Source organism: Elephas maximus, chromosome 1 (genome assembly GCF_024166365.1).
Source record: "Elephas maximus indicus isolate mEleMax1 chromosome 1, mEleMax1 primary haplotype, whole genome shotgun sequence".
NCBI classification, from domain to species: Eukaryota; Metazoa; Chordata; class Mammalia; order Proboscidea; family Elephantidae; genus Elephas; species Elephas maximus.
The window spans coordinates 135,078,548-135,099,163 of record NC_064819.1 but is presented as its reverse complement, the minus strand read 5'-3'; the positions used below and the strand labels follow the sequence as shown (position 1 = coordinate 135,099,163).

General features: G+C 37.5%; 2 protein-coding genes across 2 annotated transcripts in view; one reads left to right on the top strand and one right to left on the bottom strand.

The window, feature by feature from the left end:
* RIMS1 (regulating synaptic membrane exocytosis 1) overlaps nt 1-20,616 on the bottom strand; it is a 476,384-nt gene that overhangs the window by 443,293 nt on the left and 12,475 nt on the right. The gene's annotated exons all lie outside the window — the stretch shown is intronic.
* LOC126082651 (60S ribosomal protein L39-like) lies at nt 18,517-18,790 on the top strand. The gene has a single exon (XM_049895382.1). It carries the CDS (start codon nt 18,566-18,568, stop codon nt 18,719-18,721), a length of 156 nt encoding a protein of 51 aa, XP_049751339.1. The 5' UTR covers nt 18,517-18,565; the 3' UTR covers nt 18,722-18,790.

Sequence of the window (20,616 nt, the reverse complement as noted above, 5' to 3'; positions counted from 1 at the left end):
TACTATGTGTTAAGCACTATTTTAAGTGCTTTATAAACATTAACTCATTTAATCCTCTAAACATTCTTACGTAATGAGGCACTGAGAGGTTAGGTGACTTGCCCAAGCTCTGCTACCTCTTTGACAGTCTCAACAGCTACCCTTTCTTCTAATAACACGTGAGAGAGTAGAAACAAAGTTTGCGGAACAAAGGACAGTGGGTATTCTTGAGAGGGAAAGACACACAGGCATTTGAAAGGAAGGCACGTGGACAACTGGAAAATAGCTTGGACCACCTACACAGAGCAAACATATTCAGTGATGCTGACCTTTTACATTCAAAATAGTCGTTCAAAGAAAGGCAGATTAGCTCACAGGTCACTAGATTCCTTTTGACACAGCCTCACTATACTTGAAAAGAAAGCGGCAGCGAAGATGAAAAACATATACAACAGGACTGGGGAAAGATAAAGAGCAAGACCTGGAAAGGAAAACAAAATTATGTGTTCATATATATCATTAGTCGGGATATCTTATAAATAGAGAAGTTGTCGATACATAGGTAGGCGGAGGTGATTTAGGAAATAATATTGGCATCAGTATTCCCTGTTCTTGAGCACAGAGAATATGACCCAGCTGGAGCTGGACTCACAAGAGCTCAACAAGACTCACAAGAACGCATCAACTGGTCCCTGAGGTACAAAGACAACAGATGGAATAACCTTGGAAAATATCTTTTAGGAAACCTTTCACATAAGCCAGAACACAAAAGACTTTCCACTCTTATCTTTTTCTATTAACATATAGTGAATAGAAATTTGTTGGACCAATGAAGACCCTCCTGACTGTAGTTACTGAAACCTGTACCAATGATCTTTAAGAAAGACAATTCAAAATGCAGGATGACAGTTTCCAGCCAATCTGTGAAAAGGTGAAGCTTTCAATGGTTTTGCTCATTTGTGATGCTAATATATACTGATGACTCTGTAACCTTCCTGGCACTCAGGCAGACGTGGCTGTGGCAGCATGCTTGTCCATTTTCCCATTCTTGTTTATTCTGTAATGTTCCTTGGACTCAGGCAGACATGACTACGAAACGTGCTTGTCCATTTTCCCATTCTTGCTTACTCTGTAATATTTCCTTGGATTCGGGCAGACATTAGCTCTGGCAGCATGCTTGTCCGCTACCCACTTTTGTCTTTTTGAATATATGCTGAATAAAACTCTCTTTTTGCTTTACTAAACTTTGTGATGTTTTTCCCCTACGACAGAGGTCAGAGTGATAGGAAAAGACTAAATAATCCACACTTCCATAAGAATAGGAGGTCTTGGTTTGTATGCATAATTTAATGATTTTTTGCCTTGTGAAATTGTTATCTTTGTAAAGAATCGACCTTCGGAAACTGAATTCAATAAAAACAGTTCAAATGCTTATATATTTAAACTCGCTTGGACAATAAATATTTTCTGAGGGTCCACTGTATTTAAGGCACTCTGATATTACTGCAGGAAATACAAAGGTTATCATTTTATGTTTCCTAGTATTTGATTTCTGTCTTATAGGGTCGCTGTGAGTCGGAATCGACTCTACGGCACTGGGGTTTTTTTTTAGTATTTGATTTGTTTGGATTTGAGAGGCTAGCAATCAGTGGCTATTTCTCCCTAAAGAGGTACAGGCAAATTACGAATTATTGCCTTGGAAAGATCTCAAAGGTGTTTGACAAAGTAAGATGGAAACAATAACATTTTCTCACTTGATTTTGGCAGTTTTACAGAGCAAGAACTCAATATTATATAAGCAATAAATAATTATTAGCTAGCATTGGTATATAAACATATCTACATCATTCTTACTCTTAAATATAAATATCCAAGAATAATTTAACATCATTATCATTAAAATTTCATATTTTAATATCACCTCAGTTCTTTAGACAGTTCTCACCATCTTCAGTTTTGGAAACAAATTCACCCTAACCATTTTATTTAATTGTTAAAACTTTCTCACTTTTTTCTTTGCTCTAAAATCTCTGGCCAGTTTTCAATTTAAAAAAAGCCCCTGTACCCACTCTTAAAATTTTTGTAGAAAAAGAAATCTCTAACTTCCTGTTTATCAAAGGGAACGCCTGCTTTGACATTCAAAATTCCCTGTTATAAGCTTCTGAATATTCGCAACTGGCAAAAATTGAAAGACAATGTTTATCGTAGGAGCACAGTCCACATGTTCTATGACAAGCCCGGGGATTTGCATCACAAAGTAATATAAAAATCACTTCCAGAGATGAAGAGAAAAATATATATTGCATATTCATCCTGAAATAGGAAAAACAAAACCAGACAAGCAGAGCGCCATGTAATAGGCCTCCACATTTCCTAAAATAGGCCTTTAAAGAACTAAGCACAGTTGGTCAACTGGCTCATTTCCCTCATCCCTCCCTCTCAGTGACTAGTCTTACCTCCTCTTCTGAAGGAATTGGTCAGTAGAGAGAGAGCAACTTGGTAGTTATCCCAAAGTCACTTTCGACCACACCTGGGTTATAGAGAAAGGGAAGTACCCCTCTCACCCCAAACCCAGCTGTGTAAAACCATTTTTCCTTGAGGGTCCTCAGAAGTACAGGAGAGCAGCAGGCTGTGAGAAGGCCCAGGGCTCAAAAGCGGGGAGCTGATTCCCACATTCTAAATACCAGAAACCACATAACACAAACCAGGGCTTTGAACCGGTTCAAACCATTCTACCACGGCCGATGAAGTGAAACCAGAATTGATCCAAATTTTTACAATCTAGAATGGCAACCAGAATGGGAAAAATTACAAATCAAAGCCCTAGAACAGGAGACTCAGAAGAGGCATAGTGAGCCCTTTCAGGAGCCTGATGTGTGAGACTGGATTACTGGCAGGACTGTGCAAAGCACAGCGACATTCAAAGCGGCGCAACAGACCACCGTCACTGAGTGGGGCACCGTTATCTTTGAGAAGGGCACCACTGTTTCTGACTCTGCTCCAAATCTTATGGCCAAGAGATTTTGTTGCTATGCAACACATACACTGCCCTGGTTTTTAAGAAAGAGAGTAAGTTTCTAGCAGGGCTTTGACCTGTAATTCTTCCCATTCTGGTTATCATCTGGTTCACGCATTTAGATACTAACATATTTATTTAAATGTCATAATATTTAAATGTTATGACATCTAAATAAATATCTGTACCTAAAAGTTTTAAAATTTGGGTGACTCAAATTTTAAAAATTTGGATTTGTTCTTGTGTCACTGTCTCAGCCATGGCTGAACTGGTAAGAACCAGTTCAAAGCCCTGACACGAACCCATATATAAAACTTCCCCCTATAAATTTCCTTTTCTTTTTCTCCTTTACTCTTGAAAGGGAGATCTTATGTCATTTCTAAGCTTCCATGAATGGGGCTTTAGCAACCATCTTAAATAGGATTAGATGCAACTGTTCTCTATTTAAAGGTGTTACATTATGAAAATCCCTGTATAGACAAAGACAGGAAGGGGGAGGAGGAGTGGGAGAAAGGGCAAGAAAAAAGGGAAGAATATAATCTTGAAACATATTTAAGTAGATTATAATATCTATAAAAATATACACTTATTTTCCTAAAACAATGCTATAGTTTACAAAATCATTTAGTGTTTATCAAAATACATTTGGTGGTCTACCAACTGACCACCCCTTCACATGTCACCCCTTACTATCCATGTGAATTAACTATTTGTCTATCAATTGATGATCCAAGTCTAACTCCTAGGAATATTTTATTACAAGACTCAAGTTTATAAATATTTTCCAATATGAAATTTTCTTACTAGTCTTTTTAAATGGCATAACAAAAATATTTCACATATTTTAAAAAAATGAGCTTTTAATTACAAACAAGGAACATAGAGCTCAAAAACTTTGTGGCTGCATTAAGGCATTAGCATGCAGTAGATTTCGTTATTTGACCAAAGTAGCTTTTGGTTTAATAAAGAAAAAGTAGGTCTGAGTCCATTTCCTTTAAAAAGTTCAAGCCATATCTGATTGTACTCAATTGTTTTCAGAACAAAGGATGATGTGTGAAATTCAAGAAGCTTGCATGAAGTACATTTTCACATTTGCTTTTACCTAGGAATTTGTAATAAAGGTATTTGTTTTTTGTTTTGTTTATATTAATACTAAAACATCAAATCCTTCTTTGCCATGCCACAGAGTTCATAGAAGACAGTAAATACTTTTTAAAATTTTATTTATTTTACTAATAGATTCTTCTGTTGGTCAATATGATTTAGTACCTGACACATAATACTTACCCAATAAATATTTGTTCAATTAAATTGAATGTTTAAGCTTGCATTTATTTCTAAGGTCTAATATTTACCAAATGTTTCATCAGGACCTCTTTACCATTACAGAGGTTCCCAGTCATTGCAACAATTTATTGTTTCAGGAAGATTATGGGACCATAATCCTTGTACATATTGTTATGACATTTTAAATAAACATGTCAGTATCTAAGAGTTATTAAAAGCACAAAGGCTTGAAAAAGAAACAAAAATGTTATTATAACCTAATTGTAATTGGCAAAAAAAGGGAGAATATTTAAATTCTATTTCAATATTTTACATATCAGTCGTTTATGTTTGCTTTACTGGAGAGGCAAGATTGCAAAAAATAAAGAAACCTGGGAAGGAAGAATGGTGAAAAAAAGAATTAATTGAGATATTAAATATTTTGTTTTCAATGTTTCCTTAACAAAAGATATTTGGACTAACTGAAAAATCTATTACCTAAAATGAAAGAACAGCCTCTGCCTTTTGAAACACATTCTGGTATTTTCTTCCAATATAACTTTGTAGACTACAGAAAAGACAACATTGAGCCAATTTTTAAGCCTTTTTTTTTTTCATTACCAGATTTCTTCAGTATCTAATTCAAAATTATTCTCCTCTTGACTAGATTGGTTCTAACTTTAGGATATGAACTTGAGGATTTAATAAAAAAATATTACATCCATGGTAGAGCAGCAAAAACTTAAGAAGAAAAGGTCACCCTCTCTGGAATCAAACAAGAGTTGAGACATTGCTGAAGGGTGAGAATATCCCTTTGGGAGAAGCACAACTGATAGGAGTTCGGCCACAGTGGTCTTAAGTGTGATGCGATGAGATCAAATTTCAGTGATACCAAACCAACAGAAATAACAAAGCCAAATTCAACTGGAAGTCCTGTAAAGGTCTACAACATGTGTCTCTTCCTACATACTGACTCACCAGGGGCCAGACACAGTCTTACACTTCATAAGCCTCAACAAATTTTTAATAAGCACTCCTCAATTTTTCTACTTTAGACTGATGTGTGTTAAGTAAGCAAAGTTTTCACAAGTTTTGAATGTGAAAAAGATTCAGTGAGAGCAGGTCCAACCTATTTCCGCAGAGAAATTTCACCCAGAAGATGGATTAATAACGGGTGCTTTCATTTCCAGGGCTAAATCTACCAAGAGCCAGAGTGCGGGGTCTAGGTGAGGCTTTTTTCCTTTGCATTTGTATTGCACAAGAATTTGCCTTATAAGATTTTAAACCACTTGATAGAGGGAGAAATTTAAAAAATGACTTAAATAATTCTCTCCATAAGCATTTGCCCAAAGTGAGTATGAGATGGGAGATAAGAAATCTTCCACCTTCAAATAGTCTCGGTTCCTGTGTGGTGTTCTTTAACACAGGATCTTTCCAAGTTGAGACCGTAGTATTCCATAAATTCAAAGACTCACATTTTTCATACACCATGGCCATTAAAACACAAGCCAACTGTCTAATCTGGTGCTGAACAGAAACTAAGTAAATCAATGGCTTCCTCATTCAAACCTGGAGGGTAAGCTGCCTGTGAGGGACATAACCGAGAGGTGATATGTTTGTCTTCAATGTGGTGCCTTCCAAAGGGGTTTTCAAAGTAATTTTAACAATACTGATACTATACCTTACCTACTGCACTGCCTTTAGAGCCTAATGCTCAAACTAGATTTGACTCTGTAATAATCTTTGCCCTTGCCAAGCCTCAAGTTGCAATAGTGAAGGATTCTACAGGGAAAATAGTAAACAATGCAGGAAGCATCAAAAGAAGATGGAAGGAATACACTATCCCAAAGAGAATTGGTCGATGTTCAACCATTTCAGGAGGTAGCACTTATAACTAGGAACTGATGGTACTGAAAAAAGTCCAAGCTACAATGAAGGCATTGGAGAAAAACAAGGCTCCAGAAATTGACGGAATATCAACTGAAATGTTTCATAGCAACCCTATAGGACAGAGTAGAATGGCCCCATAGAGTTTCCAAGGAACACCTGGTGGATTCGAACTGCCAAGCTTCTGGTTAGCAGTCGTTGCTCTTAACCACTATACCATCAGGGTTTCCTCAACATAAAGAAAAAAAAAAATCCTCACAACTGGACCAATAAGAAACAGAATGATAAACAGAGAAAAGAATGAAGTTGTCAAGGATTTCATTTTACTTGGATCCACAATCAACACTCATGTAAACAGCAGTCAAGAAATCAAAAGGCACACTGCACTGGGCAAATCTGCTGCAAAAGACCTCTTTAAAGTGTTGAAAAGCAAAAATGTCACTTTGAAGACTAAGGTGTGCCTGACCCAAGTCATGGTGTTTTCAATCACATCATTTGCATGCGAAAGCTGGACAATGAATAAGGAAGACCGAAGAAGAGTCGACACCTTTGAATTGTGGTGTTGGCGATGAACATTGAATATACCATGAACTGCCAAAAGAACGATCAAATCTGTCTTGGAAGAACTACAACCAGAATGCTTCTTAGAAGCAAGTTTGGAAAGCCTACATCTCACATATTTTGGACATGTTATCAGGAGGGATCAGTTCCTGGAGAAGGACATCATGCTTGGTAAAGAAGAGGGCCAGTGAAAAAGAGGAAGACTCTCAACAAGATGGATTGACACAGTGGCTAAAACAATGGGCTCAAGCATAAGAATGACTGTGGGCCTGGCGCAGGACCAGGCAGTGTTTCCTTCTGTTGTACATAGGGTCGCTATGAGTTAGAACCGACTAGATTAGATGGCACCTAACAACAACTAGCAGAGGTTTAGTGAAAAATTTTCACCTTGATCCCATGTATCCTCCTCCAACCTAACCTCCCTCCTGGATAAATCTCATTTCATTTCTTGGAGATTCTAGCTCTCCCCAAGTTGTTCTTTGTTGTTTACTAGACCAAAGGACAGTAAAAATTTTAACTAATCTTTAGCTCAGGGTAAACTCTCAAACTAACAGAGGGCACCTTTTACACAACTTCACTGGAATATTCAAACTCCCATGAAATAGCCCTAACTAACTCCCTTTGTTCCTGTGTCTGCACTCTAAGGCACAGAGTACATACGCAGAGGTACTCCAAGAGCAATCCTGTGTGTACCACACACCACCAAACACTTACACATAGTATCTCTAAAAACTTACCTGATTATAAAGAATACAGAACAGAGCAGAGAGGATAAGTGTCTTGATAAAACCAAAAAATTAGCCAGAAAAGAGTAAGCTCAAACTGTAAATGTGGGTGATACATTACGGTGGCAGTGGTAGGCATCTAGTTGAATTTTGCCAACATGACCCTATTCAGTACAACTGCCTGACCTCACAATATTAAAAATTTGTTTAAAAAAGTACAACCAGAAAACTCTAAAAGCATGGGAAAATTATACAGTATTGACAATTGCAAATTATCAATACAGAATATGAGACTGCATGGGCTAGTAAAAAACTATAATATTCCAAGAGATTGGTAAGCATAATGTGGCCCAGTGTGTATTCATTGACTGGACGTGGTGCACCAAATGGTCACCATTAACTATGCCAGGCCCTGTTGTCAGCCTAGGGATCCCACAGGCAGCATACTGACTCAAATATGTCAGGTCCAAGAAGGCACAATATTCCACTGTATTCTAAAACTTCCATAATCAGATAAAAACACTGGAACCTTTGTTTTACCATTTTTCCCTTTCTTTCTAAAATAATGTATTTTTAAAGTGTGTAATGTTCACATCTCCCCTTAAGCCTGGGAGTCAGCTTACCTGACAGTCTGTCAAGTGGGCAGTTATTTTTAATTTTCTCCTGACTGGGAAAAAGTAAAGTCTCTAGGTGACACAAACAGTTTGTACTTGGCTGGTAACCTAAAGTTTGATGGTTCAAACACACCCAGTGGTACCACAGAAGAAAAGGTCTTGCTATTTGTTTCCCTTAAGATTACAGCCAAGAAAACTCTACAACGCAGTTCTACTCTGTAACACATGGGTTGGAATTGACCCAAAGGCAACCAACACCACCACCAATGGAAAAATATGCAGAGAGGCGACTCTCTGATTTTCACAGCCTTTCAAATAGCTTTATCACTGGTAAATACATTCCCCTGATAAATTAACTCTCCCCTGCTGCAGCCTGCAGTTTAATTTTCTAAACGGAGATGTAGACAGTCATATTGAGATCATCTAACCATCCAGCTTACAGGAAATTATCAGTGTTTAGGAAGAGGTGGGTTGACTCCCCATCCAGGTGACTTCTGTGTTCTATGAGAGCAGGGCTGACAGCATAACAGCTACAATATGAGGAATGCCAGGAAGTAAGTTTTAGAATCCAAACTGCATTTAATCAAAGGTTGAGTCCATACTAATTTTTTTTTCTGATCCAAACAGTATAAATTTTATTATCAGCATTACCAATAATTACAAACCACTTCAAGCAAATTAAAAACTAGCTCTGACATGTACATAAAAAACAGCTTCCTGAAAGTTTAATAAGCTCGGCAATAACTTACAGAATCACATGATTGTTGTTAGTTTTAGTGCACCACTGTATTTCCTGATGTAAGCCAGAGCCAAAACATTATTTTAATTAAGCAATTAATTAATTAAAATGATTGAAACATTCTTGAAAAACTCAAAGACCCTAGAGGGTTAGATTAGAGAAAGTGGAATCAAGGCTATAATCCAGGAATTCCAATGCCACTTTGTGATTTGGTGTCAGTGTGCCCCACAAATTTCACAAACTCAGAATCAACCCCAAAATGAATGTCATGAAATGACATATACTGACATTGTATATATCACTTTATGTTAATAAAAGACAATTTCAGAAACCTATTAAAAAATGTTTAAGTATAAAGTATAAGACAATAGGATCAAGATATTGACATGTGGGGAAATCAAGAAAGTTTAAACGACTTTTAACTTTCTCATTTTACCCTCTAATCATCTCTGACAGGTTTAAATACACTCTTTGCAAAAACAAACATTTTACCCATTCACTTTGCTCTGGGTCTTAATTTTCTAAACAAAAATATATGGTGGTAGGAAAAACATTGTAAAAATGTTAATTACCAGATGAAAAAGTTTATTTAGGCTTAAGGAAAACACTGTAACATCATGCTGAAGGGAAAATAATAGGGGATGCTCAAACTTTACCCACGGCTGTGTAGCCAACGCAGCATCCTCTTCCTTTCTAAATGCGTTGTTCTGCCTCATCCACTTTCTTTTTTGTTTGTGACTCTTTGGAGCCTACAAGTAAGTTAAATACCCTATATGGAGCCAGCCTTATAAAGTTAGAGATGCTGATTTCACCCTGAGAGGCTGACTCTCCTGGAAAGAGAGGTCAAAGAGAGGAAGCTAATACAAAATGGTTCCTACTTCCTATCTGTATAACTCTCCTCCAGAAGGTCTCCCTTCCAGCAGCCCTGAGGGGATGGCACAAAGGCTTGGATTTACCCAGAAGGACAGAGCCCGAGGGCCAAACAAGAAACCACTCCTCTCCGGAAATGGCTGGCATTATAGAGGAATGGATGTTTCGTTTCTCTCTTCTGGGAAAATTCCCCACTGAGGCTCTCATATTTCTGTCTCCTGTAATAAGGAGAAGTAGAGAGCAAAGAAAAGAAGATGAAGTGCCCAAGTTTCTACCCAAACTACCCATTAAGATTTCCCTAAAGAAATAAAAACAAAATAACAGCCAAAGAGTACTCTTTTTTTTGGCGGGGGGGACACTAGTCCCACTTGAACCAAGAGCCCAAAAGGGTAAATGGAAATATATTCCTTTACCTTTCATATGACCAAGCCATACTAACAATCGTGTAGGATGAAAGATTTAGCAATGTCTGCTACAATAAAGGCAAATACAGTGGTCTCAACTTCCAAATTTGAGGGAAACGAATAAAGACTAATTCTCAGAGTTACATGATTCTTATAAGTCATTGCTAACCTGAGTATAAAGAAAATTCTGGAAGGAGTTTTTAGAAAATTTGCATTAAATGCTCTAGAAAATGTATCCAAATAACCAGAGGTCCACCAGTAAAACACAGGCCTTTATTACGTGCACTTGATTTTCTCTTGAGTTAAAAGCAGGCATTTGACATGTACATGGTGTTATGGATGTATATGGAAACCCTGGAGGTGTAGTGGTTAAGAGCTACAGCTGCTATCCAAAAGATCAACGGTTCAAATCCACCAGGTGCTTGCTGTCCTATAGGTCTATGAGTCAGAATCGACTTGATGTTAGCAGGTCTGGTTTTTGGTATGGAGGCATGCATGCTGCGAATTAAAATTTAGCAGTGATGGTTAGTTGTTTTTATTACACCTCCAATTATTTTTTAGTATTTTTATTACATCTTTGATCTCAACAAAAAAAAAAAGTACAGAACTGTGATGTATGTGTCTTTTAAAAATACTGGAAAATTATCTTTATCATCCCTAATTCTATACGAATCGGAGCCCTGGTGGCATAATGGTTAAGAGCTACAACTGCTAAACAAAAGGTCAGCCATTCAAATCCACCAGTCTCTGTCATTATAGGGTCGCTACGAGTTGGAATCGACTCGACAGCAACAGATTTTTAATTCTGCATGTCAACTGTTTACCTGATGGAAGTCCACATTAGCTTTACATCTAGTATTTTTGAAGAGGCATTTTGTACATTTCATTCAGCATTTATTATGAACACTTACTCAGAAATGCTAAGTAGATTCAACATGGAAATCTGCTCATTTTTTTAAATAAAGTATTCCTGTACAAAGAGTTTCAATATCCCCAGTTGGAGGTATGCCTCCATGTTACAAACTCAAGATAAGATATTCTTTTCCATAGAATATAGGCCATATGAATTATGTATGTAAATCCCTATACATTCGGGGGGCCAAAATGTTTCCTCAGCTAAACAACAAAAGTGAAGAATTAAATCTGTAAGCATAACACAGAGTAAATCTATTCTAAAGTGCTGCTAAAATAAGGGCTATTACCCTAGCTCAACAAAAAACACCCAACTTCTGTGTGTTCCCAAAGCTCAGGTAACTGCATTGTGCTGAAAGCACTACAATGAATAAGAGTATTCTGGCTTAGCACAATGTAAGAAGCGAAGCTCTAATTGTGATTTCAAATTCCTTTATAGAGTATCAACACAGCAAGCACTGTACTTTCGCGCTGGAACAGTGCTCACAAAGCGTAGATGCACCTATCTTTATACTCAAAGAGATGTGAATATTGGGTGCGTAGTACTATTTATATTCATACTACCTTAAAACAATAATATTATAGACAAAATCTGTTAATGTTGCCTATGTTTGAGGAGCTGTGCTAAATGCATTATATAACTATTGTTATCTCACTTACTTCTCCCACTTACCCCTTTTCACAGATGAGACAGACAACTGAGGAGTTAAATGACTTAATCACGATCACACAGTTAAGTGGTGAAACCCTGGATTCAAGTCCAGGCCTCTTTGGTTCTGAAATCCACAGACAGAGGCACCACCACGGTTCCTGCATTGCATATTAACTATTAATACTACTAATAGTAAAGGTGTGTATTAGAGAAACTCTTGGTCATTACCTGCCTTCGCGAGTTTGGTTGTAATGAGTTAAGTTGATTTCCCAGCTTCATGGAACATTTACTACTTGTGCTGTGTGACCTTAACCTAAATCATTTTTTCTCTGTTTTCTTTTCTGTGAAGTAGGGATAGTAGCAATAGCCTTATACTGACCTCAAAAAGTCAGAGCGAGAATAGGTAGGTGTGCATATCAGTACTTTTTGTATAAGTACAAAGGTTATTTGTTGATGATAATGCTTTGTTGTAAAATAAACATACTGTACTCTCAGAGAAAGCGACAGACACTATTTGGTGGTCAATTAGAAATTAGAAGTGAATAAGAAGGTAAGCCTAAAAATGCCCATATTTTGGACTTAGATAACGTCAAAGAGGTTTGTGCTCTTTCTCCAAGACAGAAGCCATTGTCAGTGTGAAGTGTAGATACTTCCCACATAATCATTTCCATACCAGGATATTCTAGATGTCTTCAGAATATGCTCAGTTAACTATCTTATGGTAACTTAAGCCAAGACTAAGAATTAGGGAAACTGGGTCTAGATCATATTCTGATGCTGGTGAAGTCACTGGACCTCTCTAGCACACCCCAGAGTATAAAATCTAGGAGGACAGGGACTCTGATCCCACAGCCTAACTCGGGGCCTGCTACATACCAAGTGCTCAAAATATATTGTTGAGTGGATAAATAAACATGCCTTAGCTATAAAAGGAAAGTATTGGAATAGATGAGCAGTTTTTAGATATTTCCTTTTGCTGAAGAACTCATTTTTTTTTTTCCAAATAAAATACCCAAACTGCAAAATATAAAATAGATAAAGGAATGAAGCAGCAGTACAGAGCCTAAGTGCTAGGCTAGAGCCTTGTCCACCATGCCTTCTCCTTGTCCAGTCAACCTTAGTCCCCAAAACCCCAGGACAACTTCATTAGATACGATGTGAAAACCACTGGTCTGGATGCTAACACCTCTTCTGACTCAAATTCCATGTGTCTAAGTATTAATTTCTATCTTCGATGAGTTAAGTCTTCCAATATCAGAAGCGTAGACTATCTCCATTTTGAAATAGAAAGATAACGGGAGATTCATGAATTAATAGGTGGCTGAATTACAGAATACTTACTCAAATTATTTCACCTTAAATTTCTGAAATTAGTGCTCACTAGATACTCCATGTGCTCCCCTATATTCTCCTTCCTCTCTTACAGTTGCCAATGGCCCAAGAGCAGTAGTGATGCATGGTATTTCCTCCTCGTCCATCCCTCTGTTCTGTTGTTGAGGCCACATGTCCAGAGATCACTGCTTCAAGAAGGAAGAAGGCCACCCAACCCATATCAAATTTTGTGTAAGTGAAAAATAAAGTTTTATTGTGTTAATCCACTAAGATGTGGAAGCTGTCTGCATTAATTTTTCTGACAAATAGGTACTTTTAATTTAATGGACATATTTAGACAGAATTACTAAATAGATCTTCTAAAATGTACTGCTCTCTTTTCTTATATTTTCCTTCTGAGAGTTTTCAGAGTTTAATGTTTAAGGCAGGCACACAGTCCAAGGGAAAACGTGAGGATTATTTTGGAAACAATGGCATAAACAGAGGGACAAGCGTTTCCAAGGACCAAATGCCATAGTTGCCCCAAATCCTGTGTCACTGAATTAAAATCCCGTTATTGTGTATCTTGAATACTGCTTGAAGTTCCAGATAGATTGTCTTGCTTACAAGAAACTGGTGGGAAGAAGTCTTTTAGAGCTAAAGGTTTCATGAAAAGGAATCTTTCAAGTTAAATGTAGATGAGACAGATAAATGAGTTTCCAAGTCACTACCTTCCACAATCAATTGCCTCCCAGGCATTTATTTACAAGTATTCTTCTACAGATATGTTTATAATTTAAGTTTTGGGTGCATTTTGTCAATCCCCAAGAGGTGCCTAAATTTGGACACTCCTAGCAATTGACTTAAACATTCAATTTTGTTAGCAAGTCTTAAGTTTATGCTTATTATACTGACTTAATACTTAACCTGTAACTTCCTTTAATTTTTAAGCAGTTAAGAAATATTTAATTTTTCCAAAGGTTTTTTTTTTTTTAAAAAAAACTAAAATCATGTAGTGGATACAATGCTAAGCCATCCAGACCCCCTTTTCAGGACTAGGGAGGCTTATTCCTCCATTTGCTGGACATGCTCTCAGCTGTCAACCTCCCTTCCCCCCACCACCCCAGAAATTGCCCTCAGCTGAAGAGCGCCACCTCTCCCAAGGTCATGTCCTATTCCCCAGGTGGCCTAAATTCAGTGGCTCGTCAATGTGAAGATATGACCACTAAGAGTATCAGGGCTCCCAAGGAGCTGGCAGAGGCCTTATCGTGCTTACCCTTCAGCCCAACTTCTCCTTCTTTCATCCTGTTTTCTTCCCTTCCTGCACAGATGTTGATCTAGAAAACACTCCCTAATAAACTTCCTGCACAATAATCTCCTTCTCATAGGTGGTTTCTCATGGATCTGTAAAAAAAAATCTAAATTACTCTCCTACCATGAGTTTGGGAGACAAGTCAAAATAATATGGTCAGAGTGTTTCCTATCACACTGTGGGTACCAGACGTCCTTTGTGGTAAAGGATCTGAAGGAAATTGTGTCATGCTCTATTGTGTATCCCTAAATGCTTTCAAGTTAAAAGCAAATAGGGCAACCTAGAAGAGGGGACAGAAGCATAAACTGAGTAGACCAAAGACGTATGTGAAAAGGAGATGGACAATTTACCTTGATGATAGAGTACTAATTTACGGAGATTCTATGAGTGTGCGTGTGTATGTATAAATATACATATATATATATACACACACGTATTTAATAATTAATACATTCTTCTGCATATATACATATGTACAAACACACAAGAATGTATGTATTAATTATTGAATTGATCATGGCCTTTTTTTCTCAATATGAAAACTCAAGATGCAGACTTAGTCTGATTCTAATATGCAGAAAAATGAATGATGACAAGGTTCTAATTAGAATTCTTTTGGGTAAGAAACAGGAACCTACTCAAATTAGCTCAGATCAAGATAACACAGGGGGAAAAAAAAATGTTCTACCAGGCCTCACAATGACTCAGCCTGGAAGGTCAAGAACAAAGACTCTTCTTTTGGTGTCTCACGGGTCAAAAGGCCTCCCTCACCTGTATATCTTTGTCTATTGATCCGTCTTGTACATGGCCCAACATGGTTACCTCTGTAGACCAATTATCATCTGACTCTCTGGCAAACCCACACTCCCACTTTCCACCTCCACCATTTAAAACTTTCTTCCTCGACCTCTAATCTCCAACTCCACTCACTCTCAGATGATCCACCTCTTACAGAAGAAAGAGAAACCAGCAGACAGAAGTTCCCTTATCTTCCCAGTAACAACTTATACCCTTTCTCTTTTTTTTAAACCATGTTCTTCACTGTATTCTTTCCACTGACTTTAAAACACTCTTAATTTTATTCCATTTAAATTCTATTTAAAAGAAGCCACCATTAGACCTCTCATTTCCTTCTAGTTATCCCCTTATCCTCTTTCCTCATTTGCCAGATTTCTTGAAAGATGTGCCCATACTAAGTATATGTATTTATTCAACTTACTTTCAATCTAAGGACTCCAAACTAGCTCCTGGCCCCATCGCTTCACAGAAAAAGCTTTTTCTAAAGTCACCAGTGATCTCCATGTTCCTAAATCCAGTAGCTATTTTTCAGTTCTCAGCATATTTGGAGTCTCAGTAGAATTCTTTTTTAAAAAATAATATAATTTACATACAGTGAAATGTATAGATCTTAAGTGTATGTGTGATCAGTTTTGATAAATGAACACATGTCTAATTAGAGCTCTATAAAAATATACATTTTCATCCTTCCAGAAATTTCCCTCCCGTCTGTCTCTAGTAAATCCTCTACCCCAAACACCACAGAAGCAACCACCAATCTGATATCTATCATCATCGATTAGCTTTACCTATCCTAGAACTTCACATAGAGGACTCACTGTCTTCACTTTTTGCATCTGACTTCTTTTATTCAGCATGATGCAAGGCATGTCTAGATCATGTAACTTTTGTAAGGCAGATACTTAAAAATACTTCAGAGAAGGACTGTTTCAATTTTTCAGGGGCGTGGGTGTAGATGATCATTTGTGTGGGTGCACAGTTGAGGTCAGAGTGAATATGTGTGAACGTAGACATTAGTTCACGGATATATGTGTGTAAATCTCTAATTATTTCGGCACAGTGAATAGCCATTCCCTTCCCACCACTAATCCTTGGATAAGTGACCAACTGTCTAGTGGATAGTAAACTTCAAAATGAGGAAGGACCAAGGAAAGTTCTTCTTCCCACAATGAAAAAAATCCAACTGACTTTTCAAAGTTAAATAAAAAAAAAAAGTGATTTTAATGTGTACGTAATGCAAAAGCATAGTAGAAAAAGCTATCTGGAGTCACAACTTGTCGCCTACTGGAAACGTATCTTTCAGAGAGGTATTAAAATTAAAAATAAAACTATCACATTTGATACGGCTTAAATATAATTGCAACATATAATGCAAAGGCAATCTCTAAATAAAATATTTCTTATTCCCTGGCAATGATCCACTTATTTCAAATAATACTCAATGTAACCAAACTCAAAATCAACAAAATAATTACAGGTTCCTTTGGAGTTTCCTATAACAGGGTGCAATTTATAGAGTAGGCAAATCAAACCAGAACTGAAAAAAATGTAATTGTTCCAATTTGTTGGTAGTTAAAATGGAACCATGCAGAGAAAGTTTAACAGTGGAAAAAACACTGGACTAGGAGATAAAAGCCCTAGAGTCTTATACCTAACTTTCTCATTAATTAATTACGAAAATCTTAGAGAGTCTTTGAGCCTTGGTTTCCTCTTTTTAAAATTAGAGTTAGAATACGTCTTCAGTGGCTAGAATGTTTTACCTTGATTGCCAACTCTCATCAGTTGATGGCTTGGAGCACTATGTTGAGAAAGATTCTGAGGCATCCACCACTTATTAGTGACACTGCTCTAGTACAGGAAAGCGGCTGAGTGTTGACTGTTTGCCAGCTCTTGACTAGATGGTCTCTAAGCTCCAGTTCACATCTCAACTCGATCCAGCTGTGAGATGTCAAAGACCAGTGCTTCTATGTGCTGGGCACACAGACTGTCCAATTAGTTCAACCAACACTCACAGAGGCCCTATTATGTACCAGCCATAGGGCTGGGTTATAGAAATACAGAGATGACTAATGTAAGATACCTGCCTCCAAGGAGTTTGGCTCCCGAGGATGACTTAGCTGGTGCTTTAGGATTTTTTGTTTGTTTTCTTTTTAATTGAGAAATATAATCAATACAATGTGATATACTTTATGGTCACATGCACCTGATCTAACTCTAAATATCAAGTCAGAAAACATATACGCTTTCAACTGTTCCTGAAGTTGATGACGTTTTAATTAAAAAAAAAAGTTTCAGTTAAGCATGTGTGTCTGTCCAAAAGGATTACCTTTTTAAATGTACTATTTATTGGTGTTCAATCACCTTTAAAGTGTTGTCATTTGAAAAGCCATGAATAAGGAACCTTAATGGTACAACGGTTAAGCACTCGGCTGCTAACCGAACAGTTGGCGGTTCCAACTCACCAGCCACTCTACAGAAGAAAGAGCTGGTAATCGGCTTCCTTAAACATTACAGCCTAGAAAACCCTATGGGGCAGTCCTACTCTATTACATGGGGTCACTATGAGTCGAAAAGGACCTCGATGGCACCTAACAACATCAACATGGTAAAAAGCCATGAATGATAAATCAAAAGCAAAACAGACCAGAAAACTATATTTTAGTTTCTCCTTGTAACGTCCAATATCCAACATATTCTACTGGTAAGTTCTAGTCAGCCTGGTTTTCTCAATAGCCAAAATACTCAGCTTATTCCTGCTTTCATGTCTTTGCTGACAGAATTCCCATGGTTAGAATAACTATCTCAAGCCATCCACCTACCCTCGCCCTACTAATCCACCCAGCAGCCTTAGATGACTCCTTCAGTTCATATCTTCTGAATCTATTCATTCATTTATACACAGTTAAAAAAAAAAACATTCAGCATATATTATGTTCCAGGCACTGTGCTTATATGAGGGATACGAATAAGAATGACCATGTTCTCAGCACCTTACGCTACACTGTGGGAAGAATGTCCAGTGAAAAAGGTCATGAAAAAGATGTGCACAGAATACAAATATCAAAATTGATCTGTGAAGTCTGAGAACACGTTATCAAATGAGGCATCACTTGAGCTAATTTGAAAGTCTAGGTAAAAATTACTTCAGTTATACAGGAAATTTCTGACAGAGGAAAAGTACCTTGGGGTCACCAAGTTGTGAAGCAGCAATGGCACCTTCAGAACTAGTTCAGTAAGGCCATGGCAGTAGGTGCGCATGGACCAGTGGAAGCACTTCAACTTTACACTGAAAGCAAAAGAGTTTCATTGAAAGGGCCTGATGAGATGAATTTTGAAAAGATTCTTCTGATAGCAGCGTGGACTTCAAATGTGGGAAGGCCAGGCTGGTGGCAGGGAAAGGAATCAGGAGGGTATGCGAGCACCCAGGTGAGTAGTGACAACCACCTATAAAAAGGTCATAGCAGCTCTTTTGCTTTTTCTCTGCCGTTGGGGTGTGTGCGGCCGCCGGCCTTCCTCGCCATGTCTTCTCATAAGACCTTCAGGATCAAGAGATACCTGGCCAAGAAACAAAAGCAGAATCGCCCCATTCCCCATTGGATTCGAATGAAAACTGGTAATAAAATCAGGTACAACTCCAAGAGGAGACATTGGAGAAGAACCAAGCTGGGTCTGTAAGGAGTCGCACATGTGATGGAACACGGCCTTCCCCCTAGCAATCTGGTAGCATTTTAGCGTATCAAGTTGGAAATTCCGCTGTGATCTATACAATTGGAACATGAGTCAGGAAATTGTGGTTTCTTCCTTTTTTTTTTTATGTTTCCACATTAAGTGATTAAGTACACTAATAAATATGTGAGACATTTCATTTGAAAAAAAAAAAAGGTCATAGCAGCAGAACTGGAAAACAAAGAAGAAATTCAAAGGAACCTAAGACGATTCAATCTGTAGGGTTTGATAATGGTGAGCTGCAACAGTGATGCCACCCACAAAGACAAGAAATACAGAGGAAACATTTTGTTCTGGCAGAAAATCAAGAAGTTCGTATCGCATCATAATATATTTGAGTGGGTTTGGGTGGTATAGGACATCTAAAGGTCCCCAGGTAGAGCAACACTTTGTACTTGACTACTAACCAATTGGGTCACTATGGGTTGAAATCAACTCGATGGCAACGGGTTTGGTTTTAATAACCAAAATGTTGGGGATTCAAACCCACCCAGCCGCACCCAGGAAGAAAGGCCCGGCAACCTGCTTCCATAAATATTACACCCAAGAAGACTCTATGGAGCAATTCTACTCGATAACATTTGAGAGCCACAAGAAGACTGAACAGGGGCATTCAGGATAGCAGAAACCAAATCAGGAGGAGGTGGAATTACAGAAGTAAAGACAAGAGAGAGCTTCAAAAAAGTTTCTCAGCTCTGTTTATAATGGCTGCTCGTTTGGGCGCTTAAATATTCACTATTTTGTACTGCTTTCTATTTAGTGTTTTCCCAAAGTATATATATCACCGTTTTTAGAATTGACACTTATCAGGTAAATGATGTCCTTCTTGTGGCCTGGGACCGTACTTTTTGTTGCGTGTGGACATCCTAGCCTCTTCAACTATGCTGTGTACATGGAAAGCTGAGGCTAGATAACCACTCGACTAATTATCAACCATAGTTCCACTTAACAGGCATTTGGAGCTCCAAATACTGTGGGATCCCTTTCTAATGTTTGTGTCTAGAATAAGACTCAGATTATAGTATTTTTTTCAAACTAGTATCAAGTTTTAACTCCAGGTTACAATATGTAGATTTGGCCTAGGTTACACAGATATCTGTAAATTGAAATATCCAAACTAAATGTAAGAAAACTGTACTGTGTTTTTCCAAATTACATGGCTATGAAAATAGCCATGGTCATCAAGACTAATTTCACTGTAGAATTCATTCATAATTTTTGCTCTTACCAAAAATTTAACACCTAAAATAAGTGAGTTAGCTCTTTTCAATATCCTTTCATTTAAATAATGAGGGTATAAAACATATCCATTTTTCCCGGGGGGCGGGGAAGTTGAGGAAAGAAGACTTAAGCTCCAATATATTACGATACGGGAATAGCTAAGGAAGATAAATCTGTTAAGCTGTGTGAAATATAAAAATGAAAAGCCATTTGGTTACTTTTGTTTTCATCTCTTTCTACCAATACGCTAAGTAATCTTTCTGACCTGGATAGAACTTCTAAATTTGGATATATACTGCCTTGTGTTTAAAGAAACCTGATAATTTGATTTATATATTCCTTAGATACTTGATATACAATCTGCCTAATTTTTAAAAAATGTAAACCATGTAAATTGAAAATAAAACAGGTAGCTACCCTAATAAACAGTTTCTCATTGCATTTGTTCAGAGCTGTGTTTAAAATGGCAAAAACAATGATGTGGCCCACATCGAATCTTTGTGGACCAATAACTGACAATTTTAAAATAACAATATTCCTGAAATATGTACTGTTTAAATAACCATCAATAATACTTTGAGTATAGTAATATAAAGTAGGAAACTAATCAAATTGACTACAAA